Source organism: Taurulus bubalis (genome assembly GCF_910589615.1).
Source record: "Taurulus bubalis genome assembly, chromosome: 6".
Lineage (NCBI taxonomy): Eukaryota > Metazoa > Chordata > Actinopteri > Perciformes > Cottidae > Taurulus > Taurulus bubalis.
In genome coordinates this window covers 27,495,039-27,513,991 of record NC_136594.1, presented here as the reverse complement: position 1 = coordinate 27,513,991, position 18,953 = coordinate 27,495,039, and the positions used below count along the sequence as shown (strand labels likewise).

Here is an 18,953-nt window from a genome sequence, read left to right as displayed (position 1 = left end):
GATTTTTTTCACATAAACATAATGTGTTTATTAAGCTACGGAGCCGTTTTAATGTGGGTGTTTTTTACTGTGGACTCCATGGTGTCCTCATGCTGGAGCACTGGACCAAACCCTGTGGTTGATCTGTATCGGAGTCCTTAACCAGTTGAGGACACAGTGAGGCAGTGTTGTCATAATACTAAAAGTATCTCAATATTTACTGAAATGATACCCCGGTAACCTAAAACATCAGGAACATGATGCTATTATAGAAGACAGGGACCTTAAAAGGTCTTCATTAATGAAACCACAAAACATTCATCAATGCAACATATGCATAGTTCTGAGGAACAAGACTTTGGCCAAAATATTCATCAATGCAGGGTAAGAAATTTACATATTTTTTAGGGGGCAATCTTCGCCCCCACCGACTGAAATCCAGGGGCATTCCCATAAATATTGGGTGCACTTTATGAAACTTGTGAAATAACATTTAACCTTCGTTCAAAGTAATAAATATACCTATTTAGGCTTAAAGTATATGAGCAATTGTCATCAAATGTTAATAATAAGACTATTAGGCAGTAGTCTACAGATTCAAAGTGTTTTCTTTGATTTTTGGAACAAAAGCACAAACAGAAAACATAAATCAGACAATCACATTCAATTGTATTCTTATTTATTTGTGTTAATTCATTGTTATTACATCTTTTAAACAACTATTAACAATTATTACTTTGTTCTTTCTTTTTTTATAATAAAAAATTATATTTATTGATTTTTTTGTTACCTTAATCACGTTGTACCTACTAGGGGTGGGAATCACCAGAGGTCCCACGATTCTATTTTATACTGCGATATATTGAGTATTGCAATTTATTCCCTTTTTCCACTGCAAATTGTCCCCAAAGGTCAACATATTGTATCTCAGAAGATCAAGTTTCATCTCACTTCAATCATTTTTATTGCAGCAAAATGTGATCGTCAAGCAGACCAACTGACCAACATGTCATCAATGTTGTCATTCGAGCTGGATGCGCCGGAGAGGGGGCGGGGCTTATCTCTGTGCAAGCTGTTTTCATTTACGCCCTCCACCATGGAAATAACCACTCCTGCTTTATACTTGTTGTGGAAATCTCCAAAACATCGGAACGTCAAACGCCCTCGTGTCTGGGTTCATAATATCGTCCGTAGCCACACAGCTCGGTGGATGTCACGTGAGGAAGTGTGTCTGAATGACGGCCGCTTCCAGCAGCGCTGCTAGAGGACCCGGAGCCAGTTTGATGCTTTTTCTAACGTCTTTGACCAGCGCAGTGTCGCGCATGTTGTCCTGTGTGTTGCGCAACAGCTGTGCAGCAGCAGCGCTACGAGTGACAGGAAGTCCAGACGGTTGATTTAAACGCAGACGGCGCATTTCTAATTTCATTACATTTCTAAGTTCATTAAATTATCATAATTATTAGAGGAAATTGTAAGGGCATTTTTTGCCCCTCTCCTAGTGATATCAGGGGCAACATTATATTTCTTAGGGGCAGTTTTGCCCTTTGCCCTCGTGTATTTCCCGACGCTGCATCAATGTATTCAGTTTTTGACCCCATCAGTCATTATTCACATCCAGAGAGGAGTATCTTATCGGGAGGAACAGGTACTCTACCTTCTTCCGGGGTCGCAGTTTCTCCCTCCACTCCTTCAGCTCCTGACTGTGCTCCTCGTCCAGCTCCTTCAGCTTCTGGGTCTCGTGTTCGATGAGCAGGTGGCACTTCTCGTTCTGAAAGGCACACAGGGAGGGAGGCGGGCGCATGAAACGTGTTTTCGTGTCCGGGACGGCACGTGATGCGTGGATGAGAACAGCGTCATCTCTACCTGTAACTGCTGGAGCTCTCGGATGTTGGCGTCGCACTGCAGCTGCAGGTCCCTCATCTGGTTCTCGTGTTTCTGATGCTGATGGAGCCGCTCGTTCTTCTGTCTCTTCTCTTCTTGGCCTGCAAACTAGAGAACAGAGACACCGTTAGGCTTCCGGGTTCTCGTACTTTGAAGGGACGGTTTTGGTCCTGGCTTTCCATCCAATAGAAGACCAAAAGGGGTGATTTCATTTCCCAGCAAAGTACACTCGTCACCTGTTTGACCTTCTCCCTCTCCTGCTCGATGGTGATGGCAGCTCCGGTGATGCGGAGGCTCTTCTTGAACATGGCCATGCGGGTCTTGGCCTCGCTGCGCTGGATCTTCGGCAGCCTGACTCTCTCCTGCGTCTGCTTGTTCTTCATCTCCTCGATCAGACGCTGGTTGTAGCGATGCATCTGCTCCATCTCCTGCACAAGCCACACAAGCAGACACAGAACATTGAGGGGGTGGAGCTCCCAGAGGAACTTTTCACTTTTCAATGCTCAGGTTGTGACGGGAACAGAGCCACCCCGAGGTTGGGGGGATAATCTCTTCAGCAGCCTGTACCTTCTCGTGTCTCTTCAGCAGCTGATGTCTCTGCATGAAGTACTGGTCTTTGAGCTGCTGCTTGAAGAGCTGGTGTTTCTCCTGCAGATGGCGCTCTTCCAGCTCCCACATGGCAGCCTCCCGTGCTAGTGGACAAAAGACAGAGCTAACTGATTAGAGGAAGCGTTCACAGGCGTACTGGAGACGAACGTCTCCTCCATGTCACGCCTCTTTCTGGATTGCTAGATGACCTGCAGTGACACGGAGCAGAAGACTCCACTGCCTGAATGCTCCAGTTTGACAACATCAACTCTACTAATGAGGTTTCAGGTTGTTTTTTTTTAGCTCTGAACCATCGGCCGGTCTGTATTCCCAGGGAAAGCCCTCGACAGGCTCCTAAACACAGTTACACCCTCAGTGAGTGTTTCTCAGAAGTGTTGTTCGTGCAGCGTCTGTCATGTTAAGCACAGATTAAGACTCAGGCAGTGCTACCTGCCGGCAGGCTGCAGTCCTGTTGTCTGGGCTGAGAATGTTTCAGGCTTGTTTACTGCTAATCTGACTATGAAGGAGATCCTTACATTTTATTCTGCACCAAACCTTCTGCTACCACACCGAGAGGACTGGACAATACTGGGTATTGTTTGGGTTTTTTCTGATACCGGTGCTAGACCGATACCGGTGCCTGAACCGATACTTTTTTATTGCCAAGGCAATTTTTTTTCTTCAAATTGAACAATATTATTAACTGTTTAAAGTATACTATAGATATAAATAAATAAGTACATACAAAACACGCTTCAAACTACAGCTTCAAACCTTTTAAACTTCAAACTATAAAAATATATATTTAAAAAAAGAACAGACACCAGTTCAATCAGGTGGCCTGATGGAACCGTGTGCAACAGAACTCAGACACTGTTGGATCCTAAAACTGCTGCTTTACTGGACTACACGTCATCATTAATATCAACTGGAGAGATTTGTTCCATCAAGCCGAGGACGGACGTTCAAAAGCTCGTGCTCGTGTCTCCAGCGATCTCTGTGTGCGCGTGTGTGAGCGCTGGAAGCCCCGCCCCCTCGAGCCCCGCTCTGCATGCAGGCGGACAGAGAGCAGAGCAGCGAGTGCGCTCTGATCCGCGCTATTTTAATAATCGTTTTTAGCGTGCGGGCACCGCGCTACCTTCTTTTAGTATACTAACTATTTACTATTTAACTCTTTACTATATACCGTGCAACTTTACAGAGTAGTGTAAAAAAAAAAAAAAAAGTATTTAAATCGGCTCAGGCACCGGAAGGAAGCACCGAAATCTGCGTTGCTTTTCGGTCCGGTAGGTACCGGACGTGTTGGACCGGTTCTTGGTACCCAACCCTAGGTACGAGTTCTACAAAACACATTTCTTGACGAAACATTGGGCCTCATACGGCATCATTCTCTTAAATCTCTCTTTGCTCCCCTGGCCAGGTTTCATGTTCACCTCTGAGAAGCTGCTGCTTGTGGTTGAGGCAGTCTCTCTCGATGGTGGCGAGCTCGTGCTTGTGCTGCTGGATGATCTTCTTCAGAGCCGTGTCCAGATCCTGCTGCTGCTTCTGAAGGAACTCTTGTTCCTGGATGGAGGAGGACAGAGATTACAGGAGGAAACACAGGAAGAGGCTGCTGATCTACAAGTTACAGCAACATGTCACATGGAGTGCCCTCCATCCACAGTAATTATGATAATAACGACAATCATTCTCGTCGTAATATTAATAACAATAAATCTTAGCCTCATCAGTGAGAAACTTTGACACAGAAACCTTTATCCATACATTAAGCTGGATAGGCTTTATGAGGCCAGCCGAGAGCGAGAGAGAGAGTGAGAGAGCCTACAGGCTTTCTGCCAAGTTCACCCCAGGCTAAGCTCAGCTTGAGCTGAAGGAGCAGACAGTAATAACAGGTAATAAAGAGCGTCCCCCAGCTTGTTGTCACATTAATCCGGCCTACCTGGCTCGGCTCACACAGCAATAAGCTGACGTGTGGAGCTCAGTTATAATACAGAAAGCACCATCGAGGTTTCTATCGACACACGTCTCCAAACGGCAACATAGGACATGTGGGGCAGGAAGTGGAGCCTTACAGGGAATTATTGGGTTGTTAAATCATGATAATTTATATTTCTCATGAACACGCGCTGATTTACAGACCGTGTTAACTCACACAGTTGAAGTGTGAAGTTCAGAGAGTTCTCTGAATCTGACGTTGAGATCAGAACTCCAGAATGTTCTCGCATGAGCTGCAACGCTTGTGGACAAAAAGCGCCACAGTTTGCAGCGTTTCTTTGTCGGCAGTAAACATTTCTCTCGGTGTGCTTCGTCGATGGCACAGCACCACGTTAGGCTTGGTGTGGGCCTGTACTAATGTACTATTAAAGGTGTGTGTAGTCTGAAGGGTAGTGAGTCATGCTTTAAGAGACACGAGAAAGAGATTCCAAATGTGAGGACCATAAGGGTTTCACTTGCAACCTGTATGGGAGTGTTGGACAAGGTGCAAGAGGACAAGTGAACAGGACTGAATCACGACATGGGCCACTCCCATAATCACAGTGATTATCCTCCTACACATCGACACAAACACTGAACACACACTCTGAACCTGTGACGGGGCACAGCACACTCGGGTAGGCGGAAGGTTTGGAAAAGGCACAACAACGGCATCAAATGGCAGAAGAAATATCTGCCGCATGCCGTGCATGCTGCCCTCGCATACTTGGGAAGTCTGTTTCAACAAAAGGCCGAAAGGAAGAGCTGAGAGGAACAGAGTGTGTGTGTGTGTGTGTGTCAAAGTTCAAAAGTCACAGCAAACCGGGGCCCTCATTACCTCCCTCGGCTGGACTTGGATAATATCCTCTTTGATACGTGTCATGATAGCGTTTGTCACATGCTTTGGAGAAAGTCCCCCTTCCCGTTGGCCCCGTGTCGGCCGTAAGCAACAGAAATAAATCAAATGAGAAGGAAGCCATGGCTGAATTAACACTCTGACATGAGAAGTGGCAGCGCAGACTCATTTAGCTCCTGTGCGGCTAAACGATGGTTATGCAAACACTCATAAGACAGATCAGAGAGGCTTTTGTGTGTGTGGAAGTGTCAAAATAACTTACTATAAATAGGACATGTACAAGCTCTCCCACCCTCCTTACGCGTCTAAATGAGTGCCAAGGGAAGTGAAAGGACATTCAGCGTGACACGTCGAACGTGCTAACCTCTTTCTTGCGGTTTTTCAGCACGTTCTGGTGCTTGGACAGCTCTTTGTCCTGATCGCCTTTGATGCGCTTGGCCTCGTCCCGGAGCCGGTTGGTGTGCTCCTGCTCCAGCCTCTCGATGGTCTGCTTCTGCTGCCGCTCCAGGTTCTCCACCTCCTGGTCGTACTGACGCTTCTTACTCTGTAAGACACGGGGAGGTGCAGAACAGTTTTATCAATCTATCTGACCCTCAATAGAAGCTTCAAATGTGAAGAAAAATACCATTTCTACACCCGCAACAGTTACTTGCAACAAGTAATGACAACAGAAGGGACTCCTTCACACAGCAACATGAACAGTTTGCCCTGGAAAACCTGGATCTGTGTGCAGTGGAAGAAAACACACTCGGATGAGTCATCGCCTTTCACACTTTTTCCTACATCTGGTTGTTTTTTTACTTTCTGCAGAGAGTCAAAGCAAACCTCCGTTTAACAACCACAGAGTGACGTCTTTCCATGCACAGCCCCGTTTCTTCTGCTGCTCCCGAGCATCGAGATGGTAAAAATGTTCCGTTACACAACTACAACTTCACCAGCAGTTTTGTGAAAAGCGTTGAACAACCTCCCCAAAAAAAGTGACGCGACTGAATGTTCATAAGAAGGTTTGGAATGCCGACATTCATTTATTATGGGAAAGTAAGTCAGATACCAATAGACTCATAATATGTATATCAGAGCTAAATGAGGTAATTGGTCAAGTGGATGCAGATAGTCAAGCTACAATGACATGTGTCCAATGCATACAAGCTTCACGGTGCAAGCCGTCAGAAACAGCAGCTAGTAGAACACAAGATGAAACGGTTATCACGGTTAATGATACTTCTGGTTTCTAGAAACACCTGAAGCAAAAGCTGCACCACTAGAACGACTTCCTCCCATGGGAAGAGCTTTCAAAGGGCTTGGTAAGAGTTAGGGTTACAGGAACACTGCGTTACATTTATGGCCAGTATTTGGCAGCAATGGAATATAATTTACACAACTATGTTTTGATCAGTGTATAATATAACCTTAAACTAAGAATCATAGTGTTTTTGTTTCGCTTAGACAAATCTCTTTATATCTTCCTATATGTCAGAAACCTTGAGGGAAAGGCCGTCTAGCGTCTGAGAGGAGAGCCAGGTCCACAGAGCCCATTGGAGGCTGCACATCCAGCGGTGTGAGGACGTTGGAGGCGGGCCATCCCACCTCCCGCCCTCCCTCTGGTTCTCCCACATGCTCTGTGGGGCCTTGCTTTAATCTTAGCCGTCTGGCTCCATCCCACAGCCCTCAAACAGCTTCCAGCGAGCCGAACAGATGCCTGAAATAATGCTGCATTCCATAAACCTAGTAAATCGGAGCTGGGGATGATACTGCATTCCAGTACCACAAGTTGCCAGTTTAGCAATACCAACGAATGCCATGCGTAAGCAATGCGTCAATAGATAGAAGTGGGACTGTGTGTACGCCTGGTTTAATGAGACACAAGTGCTAACAAACTGAGTATTACTACAGCCTTTTAATCTTAGCCGCCTGGCTCGATCCCTCTAACCTCAAACAGCTTCCAGCGAGCCCCAAGTGGAAATCCAACTTCAGGAAGCGTTCCAGTTCAATTACCAATTACCAACCGAACACTAGTCCTCCTTTAGCTGAGTGGTGGAGACGTGAGGTCATGCGACTGGGTGGAGTTCCTTTACAGACTAACGATAGCTTCTTACCTTAAACACCACGCTGCTCATTTGGGATGATTATCTTGATGAACAAAACCTTCAAGTATCATAAACGGTTGTTTGACACAGATTATTTTCTGTAATAATCAAAAATAAAATAGAAGAATCCCATTAGTAAATGGACTGTAATTGTCACGCTTTTCTAGTCTTCCGTCCACTCAAAGCACTTTAACACTACATGTCATCATTCAGACACTGATGACAGGGGTTAAGTGTCTTGTCCAAACACATTGATATGGAGTAGCGGAGCCGGGATCGAACCGTCGATTCTTTGATTGAAGGACGACCTCGCTCTAACACTGAGTCACAGTTGCCCCATTGGCTGTTTGTGGAACCATGATAACTGGTTGATGATTGAGGATGTCATCCTGCAGCTCTGAGAGTCCTGACAACATTTAAGCAGCGGTGCTAAAGTTTAAATGCACAATGTAATGTTCTGCTGCTCCCAATCAAAACCATAACAAAACACTGAATGTGGTGAGGTGGTGACGCAGAGTGGTTTTGTAGCAGCTAGCTTCTTCCGTTAGCATTCCTTGAGTATTCACCAGTCTGGAGTTTTTACTATTATTTTTTAACCACAGAGATTTCCTCCTCTTCAAAACAAACAGACCCGTAGATTGAAACCAGTAACACACAGATTGAAGCGGTACAAATGTCACCTAAAAAGTGGACAAGAGGTCAGTTTATGACACTAAACAAAGAGGATATGAAGCCACTGACAGGCGACCAAATGAAACGCACCGTTACCTTGATTAGAATTACAGATTCCTCTGGGTTTGAACATTGTTTGAAACATTTGAGATGATGCAATTACAAAACTTAACATACGTATAATATAAGTAGTAAGTGGACTTGTACTCATTACAATGGAAGGGGCCACTATCCATCAGGGCTAGTTAACCAGTCACACCCCTGGTGGCACATTTTGGGGTTAGGTTTCTTGCCTAAACACATCGCCATGGACTAGAGGAACTGGGGATCGAATTGCCGATCTTCAGATTGGAACACCCACTCCTCCTCAGAGCCACAGCTAGGTTTAGCCACTTTTGGACATTTTAATGAGACAAAGTTTGTGAATGACTGTTAACAGCTGGTACATTCTGACTAAGCCTCATTTTCCTGCCATGACCAGAACTACGTCACAAGTAGAGAATGATGGGAAGCATGACTAAACAGACCAGCTGAAGAAAGAACTCACTACAATGAATATTAAATCGGTGGCTGGAGGATAAAACTGCCGTTTGGTTGGATGCATCTGAGCCATAAATCTCTTGATGAGGGACTCACCGTGGTCTCCTGCTCAAAGCGCCGGTAGATCTGTTCCTTCTGCTGCTGCAGCTTGTTGCTGAGCTGCTGCTGAGCCCGCTGCTCCTCTTTCTGCAGGAGACGCAGCTCCCTCAGCTCCTGGCGCCTGGAGAGGAAGCGGGAGAGAGGAGAGAAAGAAGAGGGCCAAAAGAAAGAGAAAATTAGGTTCATTCTGTGTATCGTTCAGAGTGGTGAACGGGCTTGGCCTCTAATGGAGTCCTGAAATGGCGACAGGAACTCCTCAGTCAGTCAAGTTGAACACTATACAAATGAAGGCAGGTGAATAAATACCTCAGGAACCTCATCTCCTCGTTCTTGGTATCATTGTCAGTGATGATCCTTGATGTCGTCACGCTAACTTCCACTCCATCCACAATGAATTTTCGAGTCTTTTTCATCGTCTTCTTCTGACGCTTGTTGTCCTGGGGGAAAAGAAGACGTGTTCACGGAGGGATCTGTGGCTCTGCTGATATTCGAGTGTGTGGACTGCGAGTGTTACCTGTACGGAGATCGGCTCTTTTGTTTTGGACAGGAAGCTCGAGATGGACAGGTTGAGGTCGACGCTGCTGTTATCTGCAACTGAGCTGCTCATCGAGTCAGAATCTCTCTCTTTGTCATCCGTAGCTTGGTCTGGAACCGTCTTCTCATCTTCTGCATTCATCTTCTCCTTTTCTGTGGGCTTCTCTCCATCCTCCTGCTTTGGGACAACTTCCTCTTGCTCTGGTAGCGTCAGTGTCACCTTGAGATTTTTGTACCGGTCCTCCTCTTCCTCCTGCTCCTCGGCTGGTGTGTTTGGCTCCTCCACAACAGCCGTCTTCTCCTCCCGAGGAGCCTCAGGGACCTCTGAACCCTCTGTGCCGGCCTGTGGATTAGCCGGAACTTCCGACGTGTCCACTTCCTTTTCATCCTCGACTGCAATCTCCAGCTGCTGCATTTCCTTGGCCGGTGCTTCTGGTTCGGTCTCCGATTCTGGGGAGGCAACATCTTCTCCTGCTTCTGGGGGCTTTTCCTCCACTGGTTTGTGTTCCAGCTCTCCGTCCTCATCTGGAGAGTTTGAAGTGTCCTCAGCTCCCGGGGAGGCGGCCTCCTCCACAAAGCTAGTGTCCAGCACGTGGTTGGCCACAGGGAGCGCAGTGGGTCGGGCTGTGGGCACAGCAGGCTCGACCTTCTCAGGGACCGGTTCCAGGCTGGAGGGAGAGAGGGGGATCTTCTCATCCTCTGAGCTGGCGACGCTGACATCAGAGGGGGCGCGCTTGTGGCCCTGAAGCAGTGACAGTTAAAGAGATTAGGATTATTAGTTTACCTTAAAATAGAACACAACAGGGGTGCACTACGTCGATGTTGAATCATGAATCAGCAAAGATGACCGAGGTCATGTCCATATGTCGTATGATAAATTAATAACATAATTATCGTAAAAGGCCTTCTGAAAGACTGGGTGATCATTTATCAACATTTTGTACTGAAATAGCATTTTTTTAAATTATTAAAACCAGAAATAATACAGTTTACAATGATATGATCAACCAACTATCAAAGCAGTGGCAGATGAAACCATTTTTAATATGCTGATCAATTAACTTACCATCTGAGCTCTGGAAAAGAAAAGACATAAACACTAGCACGCTTCTTTTGCAAAGGGATTTTTGTAAACGACTACACACCAGGTGGGCGTCCGTCTCTTCCTCCTCTTCCTCCTCTTTGTGGTCTTCGATCTCCTCCGTGACCTCAGCCTTTGCCTCCGCTATGAGTTCTCTCAGGGGCCGGCTGTCCGTCACGCTGGACACGAAGGAATGCTGCGCAGAAGACAGTTCACAATAACTAGATTAGTGATAAAGATTTCGTCTCCATCGTTAACAGCCAGTTCACGCCGTGTGTTGGAACATTTTACCCGCTGCAATAACAGCAACGGCCGGAAAGACTGGACACCCCGCAGACAACTAATCCAATAGACCTTGAGAATTAAATTACTCACAGTACAACAGACGGTTCCCTTTTGACCATATAAGACACAACATCCGAAAAACCACACGGCGTTCCTGCTCCCTTCTGTTACCCTCCCTGTGGAAATAAACCCATCAACTTCTTCGTTGCGTACAAAGAGACTACCTCACCTTCTTCGGCTTAGAAATCTGCTGCACATATTCTATCGTTGGCCTGAGAATATGCAGCTTCTTCGATATCAAAACCTTCATTGGCAGAAGACCGCTATGTTGGATTTTCAAGCCCATCGGGTCGTCCTCTGTGCAGAACAATCCTGTAGCTGCAGCGTTCCAATGTATTTCCTCTGTGTGTGTGTATGGACGTGTCCTTGCTGCTGCTCTGTAAACAAGTGGCTCTAACTCGACGAGCACCTTAAACCGTTAAAAAGAAAAGCTGCACTGCTGACGTCAGCGTAGGCACAAAGGGATGAGTGTCAGTCTCGCCAGGACACTCGGTTCACCTGGACAGGTAAACAGATGTCCTCTAGGACTCGGCTGCTTGACGCTCTGAGTGGCAGCTGGTACATGGGAACGAGGATTATTAGTAAACTTTGGAAGACCAGGCTACGGGGCTAGGGAACTGATAGGGGAACAGATCGACCTTAACTCTTGACCAGCAAGTCCCATCAGCTCTCTCCTGACAATAAGACTGCGTGTCTCAAAGAGATTACTCTTAATAAAAAGGTGTAAAAAAGGGAGAGAAAAAAAGTGAACTAATAGACTATTAGAGAATAAAAACTAGTTGTATTAGTGTCAATTAAGAACTGTCCTTTTCCAAACTGCTTCTCAGATGGTTCCGACGGGTCAGATTAGAATAAATGACCTTTGGTCACCAAACGTAAGGGCTTGGTGGCCCATTGGGCCAATGCTTACGAACATTATGCACGATTTACGTGAAAAGGTTGTGTGAATGTTCAAGAGAAAGGTACCTGTAGCAGTTGTGTGGGGTTCCATCTGTTGTCCACATGCTTGTCCAAACACCGCTTCAAGAAATCACTGAATTCTGGGGACCTGAAGAGAAAGAAGAAAAAAAGAAAACGTATTACTCATCTCCATTAAAGATCTCTGCACATCAATATTATGAAGAGTTACGCAAAACCAATACACAACCAGTGGCCTTCTCCACGCTGTGACTCACCAGCGGGACGGCTGCATCAGGGTCGGAGGATCCGCCTTGGCTATTTTCAGCAGGACCCTCATGGGGTTCATCTCGTGATTGGGCGGCTCAATCTGTGCCAGCTCTATCAACGTGACCCCGAGGGACCAGATGTCAGCCTTATAGTCGTACGGACGGTCCTTGGATGTCTCGCACATCACCACCTCTGGAGCCATCCTGGAGGGACGGAAGGAAAGTCACCGACAGGAGATGTGGAGTTCATGTTTGCTCGATGGACAAAGAAAGACCGACTGATAGGGAGTCCCAGTTTCACCTCTTTCATGACAAAAGGGTTTTCACTGACTACCAAAACATGCTTTGTTTGGTGTTCAACTCACCAGTAAGGCGTCCCAATGAAAGAGTCTCTCCTCTGCAGGGTTTTTGTGTTTTTGGCAGACACACCAAAGTCAGCTGGAAGACAAGGCAAACCATATATTTGTCGGTGGGACACCACTGTCATCATTTTTTTCCCCAAACTAAATGAAAAACAGACTGCAATCTCATCGGTGTGTGAAAAGAACACAAAATAACACGGCCTGCGAGGACACCACGTGCCGTTAGAACAGTCGGTTTAGCATTTTGCATGACGACATCATGCCTCGTCTGTGAGTAACGACACCTCTGTGTGTGTCTGTGTGTGTGTGTTATGTCACTGGACAGAATGCTTGCTGTGTGCTATTTCTCTGAGCTTGTTCCATCTACCAGTGACTCACGCCCCTCTAAGACGGCTGCGTCATTGCATCTGCTGTTGGATACACACTTGTTTACACACCGAGCAACGACTGCTGTTGTGCATGCCGCTCACCACTTATTACGATGTCTGCTACGGTCATGCAGCAGTACTTTCACTTTTGCCTTAAAACTGTGCAGTTTGAGGTCAGTTATTTAAAAAAAAGGGGTATTTCACTGATTTCACACATCAAAAGAAAACTGAAGAGAGCTGGATCTCGTCTTATCTTGTGTCGTAAACCCCAGACACACTGACATTTTCTTCTATCCAGTCACACACAGACATGAATCCTTCATAAAAAAAAGTGCACATATCGAGATTAGTTAAACCCCTGGTCTAACACTATTGAGTTGCATTATGGGAGATTTGGGATCCAGGGCTAAAGATTAGACCTGTGCTTGAGACAAGGTATCTCTGCCGTTACAAATCTGATGTCTGGTTTTTAAATGATTGATTCCATTTGTACCTAATAATCTATCGTCTGGTGTGAAGAGCTACAAAAAGAAAACACATTTGACATTAAAAAACTGCCATATGCCACTGACATTTTCCATTTTGTTACAACTTGGGTGTCATTCTGGAAATCATACTTTACACGATAAGGTCACCACATTATTTTCTTGCGCCTGTCTCACATTCACAGAGAGTAACGTCACGTTAAAGGATCATGGGGGTCTGGTAAGCTTCTTGCATTAAAAGTGCGAACATTGTTTCTCTCGCACCACATGACACACAGACTCGATACAGAGCTTCTGTTGGAGAGGCCTGTGCGTGTGTGTGTTTGTGTGATTGACGAGAACAAACACTCCACTCAGATTACTGAATGTGTTTGGCCTGCATGTTGTAAAAGGATGATTGCTGTACAGCAGATCAATCCTGAGTCAACATCGTAGAGACTATGGCCAAAGGCTAGAATGTGAACTCATTCATGGTTTGTTCCTTAGAAAAGTATAACACTAAAAACTGAATAATTGAACCAGGAAAATGTAAAAAAAGACAATATATGTATGACATAGATTATGGTGTACATTTTTGTGGGATTGTCTTGTTGTCTTCATGGAGCCACCTATGGATTGAATCATATCCATTCTGGGTATGATGGAACACAGTTCCGGGGTCTGTAGCTGGACTTCCTGGCGTTAACAGGTGGATTTAAACTTGGCCCTTACCCAGCTTGACGTCGCCATTCAGCGAGAGGAGGATGTTGCCGGCCTTCAGGTCTCTGTGGATGATGTTGTTGTCGTGGAGGTAGACAAGGGCCAGCAAAGTCTGCTGACACACAGCCCTGATCTGAGGCTCTGTCAGAGGTCTCTCCAGTTCTACAAGATCACACGAAAAGACGCGCGCTTAGAATTCTTGACTGTGGAGCGCACACACACATTCAACCTAATCCTGGCCGGTTATATGAGCTGAGCTACATCCACTGTATTAATGAACAAGGAATGTATCGTGGGTGTGGTCTTTTGATGTCTTAAGGCCTTTACACACCGGGGGGGGCGCGCAACGACTAGACCTCAATTTCAATAAAAGGTTTGAATAGATTCATGCAGGCAGAGGACCAACTACCAGGAGCCTATTGACCCTGAGCTAAACTGTAGTTCAAAGCGACTGGAAACGGTTTCAGAGTTTCCTTTCACAGGGTTCAGACACATTTTCACCAATGGATTTTCATGACTTTTAACCAAATTTCCATGACCAAACATTTTGTGAAATCTGGGTGTTTACATGAAAAAGTGAGTAAATGTAATATTTAAACTAACAATGAGAATTCCAAAGCATACAGTAAACCTTACATGACACAAATGAATGAGAGACAATAGTTTGACTAAAATAATAAACATTTATATAGATGCCTGTATGTATGCCTGCTTATATTTTGAGCGTCTTTCTTTTAAAAGCATATTAATTATTTCAAACTCAGTGTAAATGAACGACATGAACACATGAATATAACACATTTACATGACTTTTACAAAACCTTTGGGATTTTATGTTTTTTCAAGGACTTTTCCAGGCCTGGAAATGACCATTTTAACCACTCTGAGTGAATTTGACTTCCCTCTGGCAAACAGTTACAGTCTATATGTATGGGGCCATTATTGTGAAAGGGAAGGAGTAGATCTGGCCTGCGCTGTCTTTGTCAAGGTATAAAGGAATAATAAGGTTTGCCGCCTCCATGTTTTTGTGCTATATAGTGAACAAACAACGTGATTGATGGCACCGTCCCGGTGTGTTAAAGCCTTTTACACTGACCGTGTATATTTCCACTGTGCTGTTTAGTTCAGCTTTGACAACAGTTTCCTTTTCGACATTCTGACCTGTATGCAAAGAGGAAGTGCTGACTCACCTAGCATGACTGCGTCCACAGCCCCTCCACCACAGAACTCAATGAGGATCTGCCAACATGCAGGCGGAGGAAACACAGAGTCAATGTGGTTTTCAACACATGTTTGTTCATGTAAAACAGCTTTCTTTATTTAATGTTCAGTATTTAGGAGATCAGCGATGAGCTGGGCAACAACAATGTGAAGCGGAGGAGAGCGCAGGCCAGTCATGAGGCAGCGACGCTGTGGTTGAATGCAGTCAAAGCTAAGTGAGCGTCTGGAAGGTTCTCCGGTTCAGAGAGAACCGTTCGCCTCTGCAGGAACACGCACTGTATACGTTGTACAAAACTCAACGGGCTCTCACCATCATGTACCCACCCACCCACTCGACTAACGCAACTTGAGAATGAACCTCCACCCGGCCTGCATGAATGAAACACGCCGAGCCATTTAGGAGCTTTCGGTGCGGCTGTTGATGTAAGAGGATTGGCCCAGTTAGGGGCCACATTGTGGAAAAGGTTTCACACAGCTGTTCGGTGCAGAGCTAGCTATATGGCCAGACCTCGGCCTTGTTCTGTAAATAGGATTAAAGGTTCCATGGACGCAGCACTTGAGGCAGTGAGAGTATGATTAGCAGGTAAGGTAAAGCATCTGGAGCAGAGTGTCTTAATTAAGCCCTTGATCCTCTCCACTGATATTTGGGTAACACTGAGCCAAACGTCACACATTAGGGAAGAGGAAGTAAAGCCCGCAATTCTGCTATTTTGCAACCATTGAGTAACTAATTGTGGCTGATACTTTGGTTTAGGCCCCGGCTTATGTTACAGGGTCAGCCTGCATTTCAAATGGAAAGTTATTAAATCTTCTAAGAGGGTATTTCCTTAAAAAATAACTAACTTTTGATCAAGAATCAATGGCATTCCATTATTCAGTTGAGCTTTTCTACTTACAACAACAAAAAGCCCTTAGTCTCAGAACAGTCTTGGCTATTCAACACACACAATTCTAGTGTTTCTCTGTAGGCGTGCTGTTGTTTTAACGGCTCTGCTGTTCTACAATGGGCCCCACAGTGGTTGTTCACCACGGGGTCAGGGCCGGGCCCAGAGCCGGGGCTTCCTCTCTCCTTCACACAAACACTTGGAGAAGTGTGCACCCACAGATCTACTAATCCATTCATGTGGCACACAGAAGGAGGATGTGAGACTATGTGTGACCTCACCTACATTAGCAAAACAGAAAAACTTGTTGCTGTGCAACTGAAATTGGAAACTACAGTCAACGGGTGACACAATTTAGTATGCAGTTCTAAAGTAAGTCAACTTTCTGGGGTTAAGTGGAATGAAGGCTTTTATCTCCAGGAGGAAATGTCCTGGACACTCTCTCCAGGAGGATCAGGTGGTACACTGGACAAGATTAAAATCAACAGACAACCTCGATCAGGCTACGGCCATTGTTCGTTAGACAATGGGGAGGAAAAGGGAGGAGCACTGAAATTAAATACTCAGGTAATCAGCAGACTTGATAAAGACTCCACTGTCTTCCGTGATGCTTGTGTACTGACTTGCACGAGTGAGTGTGTTACTGGAGTGGTGAGAGATTCATAGAGTTCCTCTCTCACACACACAGTTTATCTATTTATGAACACTTCCCTCACGTTTAGAGACCCTAGCTGCTGACACAGGTTTTCTCCAGGGCCGAGGTGAAAAAGCACTACGTCTACACCACAACATCGATGCCCCTAAACAGCTCAAACTCAGACTGTGTGTTCTAGGGAATAGACAAACTAGTTTTTAAAGACAACAGATGAACAAATGTGGAAGAAGTGACAAACAAAAGGCATAAAAAAAGAAGAAGAAGCTCAAATCCACAGTGGAGGGATTATAAACTGGTGTGATGATTAACAGCTCGAAAAGCTGCTTGTTTCTGCTGCTCATGTGAACTTTGCCCTCAACATTTTGATAAGGTGAAGGAACTTTCATAAAGCCTTGCGATAATAGTATAGTCCATCCATCCATTCTCTTCTTCCTATCCTATATGGGGCCGGGTGGCAGCAAGGCACTCTAGACCTCCCCAGCAACATTTTCCAGCTCTCCCTTTGAGAGCCCCAAGGGGTTCCCAGACCAGACCAGATGTATGATCCCTCCAGTGTGTTCTTGGTCTACCCTCTCACGATCCTGATCAGCTGGAACTTTTAGACGTGAAGGATCTACTCTACTCAGAGCTCCCTCTGGATGTCTGAGCTCCTCTACCCATCTGTAAGGCAGAGCCGTACAACTCCTTAGTCCCTGCTGATGTCTGTCGTTCTCCCGCTACATCTCACCCTCACAGGTGATACTTCAACTCACTCACAACCCTGACACTGAGGACATTGTCGGCTCAGATAGCTCTCCCCTTTACTCACCCACAGTTTGCCTTCATAATAGAAAGCATCGAGCAGCTTGACAATGTTTTGGTGGTCGCAGGAGGCCAGGATTTCAATCTCCACCATGTAGTCCTCCAGCTCCTCCTCGGTCTTTGTGTCAATGACTTTGGCTGCAGCTAGAATTCCCGTCAGTTTGTTTTGGGCCTGTAGGATGAGAACGTTATCAGTCGGTTGTATGGGTTATTCAGGTCAGTCTTAAATCTTTCTTTTCTTGTGCTCGGCTCTAGTTCAGAACATTTCCCTGCTCAGGTTGAACACATGTGATGTTAAAGACTCAGAAGACTTGGTTTATGTTGGACTTAAAAGTTGTCTTGACCTCAGACCTGCAACAAATGCCACGTGCACACAGACACACAGACACACAGACACACAGACACACACACACACACACACACACACACACACACACACACACATTGAGAGGATCTAAAAACATAAAATAAACCCAGTTGGCTTTGCTGTAGGTCTGGGTAAATTAGCGGGACGGTAGACAGGTCTTGTTTGAGTGGAAAATCCTCCTGTTTGTTTTGAGCTTCTCTGTAGGCAGGATGTGCTCAACGGAGATATGGGATGCAGCAACTTCCCGATGACCTGCCATAAACGCCGTTTAAAAAACACATACACCCACATAATCTACTCATCGGGGCTAAAGCAGACATATTTCACTTGGACTCACTATGAACAGTGAGGACTATCCCTGGGATGCTGCATCAGTGCAGGGAGGCATCGCAACCCAACGCTCAGACACAACACTGCAGTTTACTGTTCGTAGATCTCCTTCAGCTTTACTCTAAAACGTCCCCGCCTGTGGGACACATTTGAACCATAGAATCACAATGGTGAAGGATTACTTTTGGTACTTCCCCCCTTTCTTTTCTTTCTTCAACAGTCGGTCTAGTTCATGTGAGCCCAGCCTGTTGGAATGCTGGAAAATTGGCACCATGTGATGAAATCGTTGTGCAAGAAGATTAGACTTAGACAAAGTATGATACTAAATAACACCGGATTGAAAACTCGGGTAAGTCCAACTGTTTCAAAGCGTCTAGAAATAGCATTTGGCAACAAAGAGCCAAACAGTCTTTGCCTCGCTGCACACTTCCTGGTATCAGACTTGGTCGGGCCCTCCTGCGAGATAACATTTACTGTCACTCATGCAAATGAAGCGTCTGGATCCAGCAACGCACTGCGGTCAAACCAAACAACCCTTGTCATCGATGCTTTGATATTGGGTCAGCTATTTGAAAATAGATGTTAGTTGGTGGTTTATTCCATAGCTTTATTTGTCATGGAGACCATGTAGTGAAGAAGTCCAGTTTAAAGCAATGTGGATGTCACAGGTACACATACTTCAAAAAGGGAGAGAGGTTAGACAGGTAGGAGGGACCTGCGCGTCATATTCACCAGCACCTGTGCCCCAGAGCAGGTGTGCCGGTCTGAGGGGACAGAAGAAACAGGGGGAAGGCCACTCAGAGAAGCGCTGAAGGAGACAAAGTCCTACCTTGAACACTTTTCCAAAGGCTCCATCTCCCAGTTCACCGATGATGTCCCATACCTCCTCCGGATTCTCATCTCTGCGCACGTGCTCGTACTGCTTCTTCTTCTTCTCGGCACCCAATTTAAATATCTTGCGGAAATTAAAGAACGACAT

At 45.6% G+C, this 18,953-nt stretch overlaps 1 protein-coding gene across 1 annotated transcript in view; it reads right to left on the bottom strand.

The window, feature by feature from the left end:
• Window positions 1-18,953, bottom strand: part of LOC306738431 (STE20-like serine/threonine-protein kinase) — a gene marked incomplete at its 5' end in the record, with an annotated part of 20,010 nt that extends 1,057 nt beyond the window's left edge. The window contains 17 exons of the mRNA XM_079220280.1: window positions 1,634-1,747; window positions 1,843-1,968; window positions 2,097-2,288; window positions 2,428-2,552; window positions 3,882-4,011; window positions 5,643-5,822; window positions 8,674-8,797; window positions 8,983-9,113; window positions 9,191-9,952; window positions 10,356-10,487; window positions 11,603-11,684; window positions 11,812-12,006; window positions 12,168-12,240; window positions 13,729-13,878; window positions 14,907-14,955; window positions 17,285-17,449; window positions 18,804-18,953. Of these exons, the coding sequence (XP_079076406.1) occupies window positions 1,634-1,747; window positions 1,843-1,968; window positions 2,097-2,288; window positions 2,428-2,552; window positions 3,882-4,011; window positions 5,643-5,822; window positions 8,674-8,797; window positions 8,983-9,113; window positions 9,191-9,952; window positions 10,356-10,487; window positions 11,603-11,684; window positions 11,812-12,006; window positions 12,168-12,240; window positions 13,729-13,878; window positions 14,907-14,955; window positions 17,285-17,449; window positions 18,804-18,953 (2,880 nt within the window). The remainder of the gene's footprint in view (window positions 1-1,633; window positions 1,748-1,842; window positions 1,969-2,096; window positions 2,289-2,427; window positions 2,553-3,881; window positions 4,012-5,642; window positions 5,823-8,673; window positions 8,798-8,982; window positions 9,114-9,190; window positions 9,953-10,355; window positions 10,488-11,602; window positions 11,685-11,811; window positions 12,007-12,167; window positions 12,241-13,728; window positions 13,879-14,906; window positions 14,956-17,284; window positions 17,450-18,803) is intronic.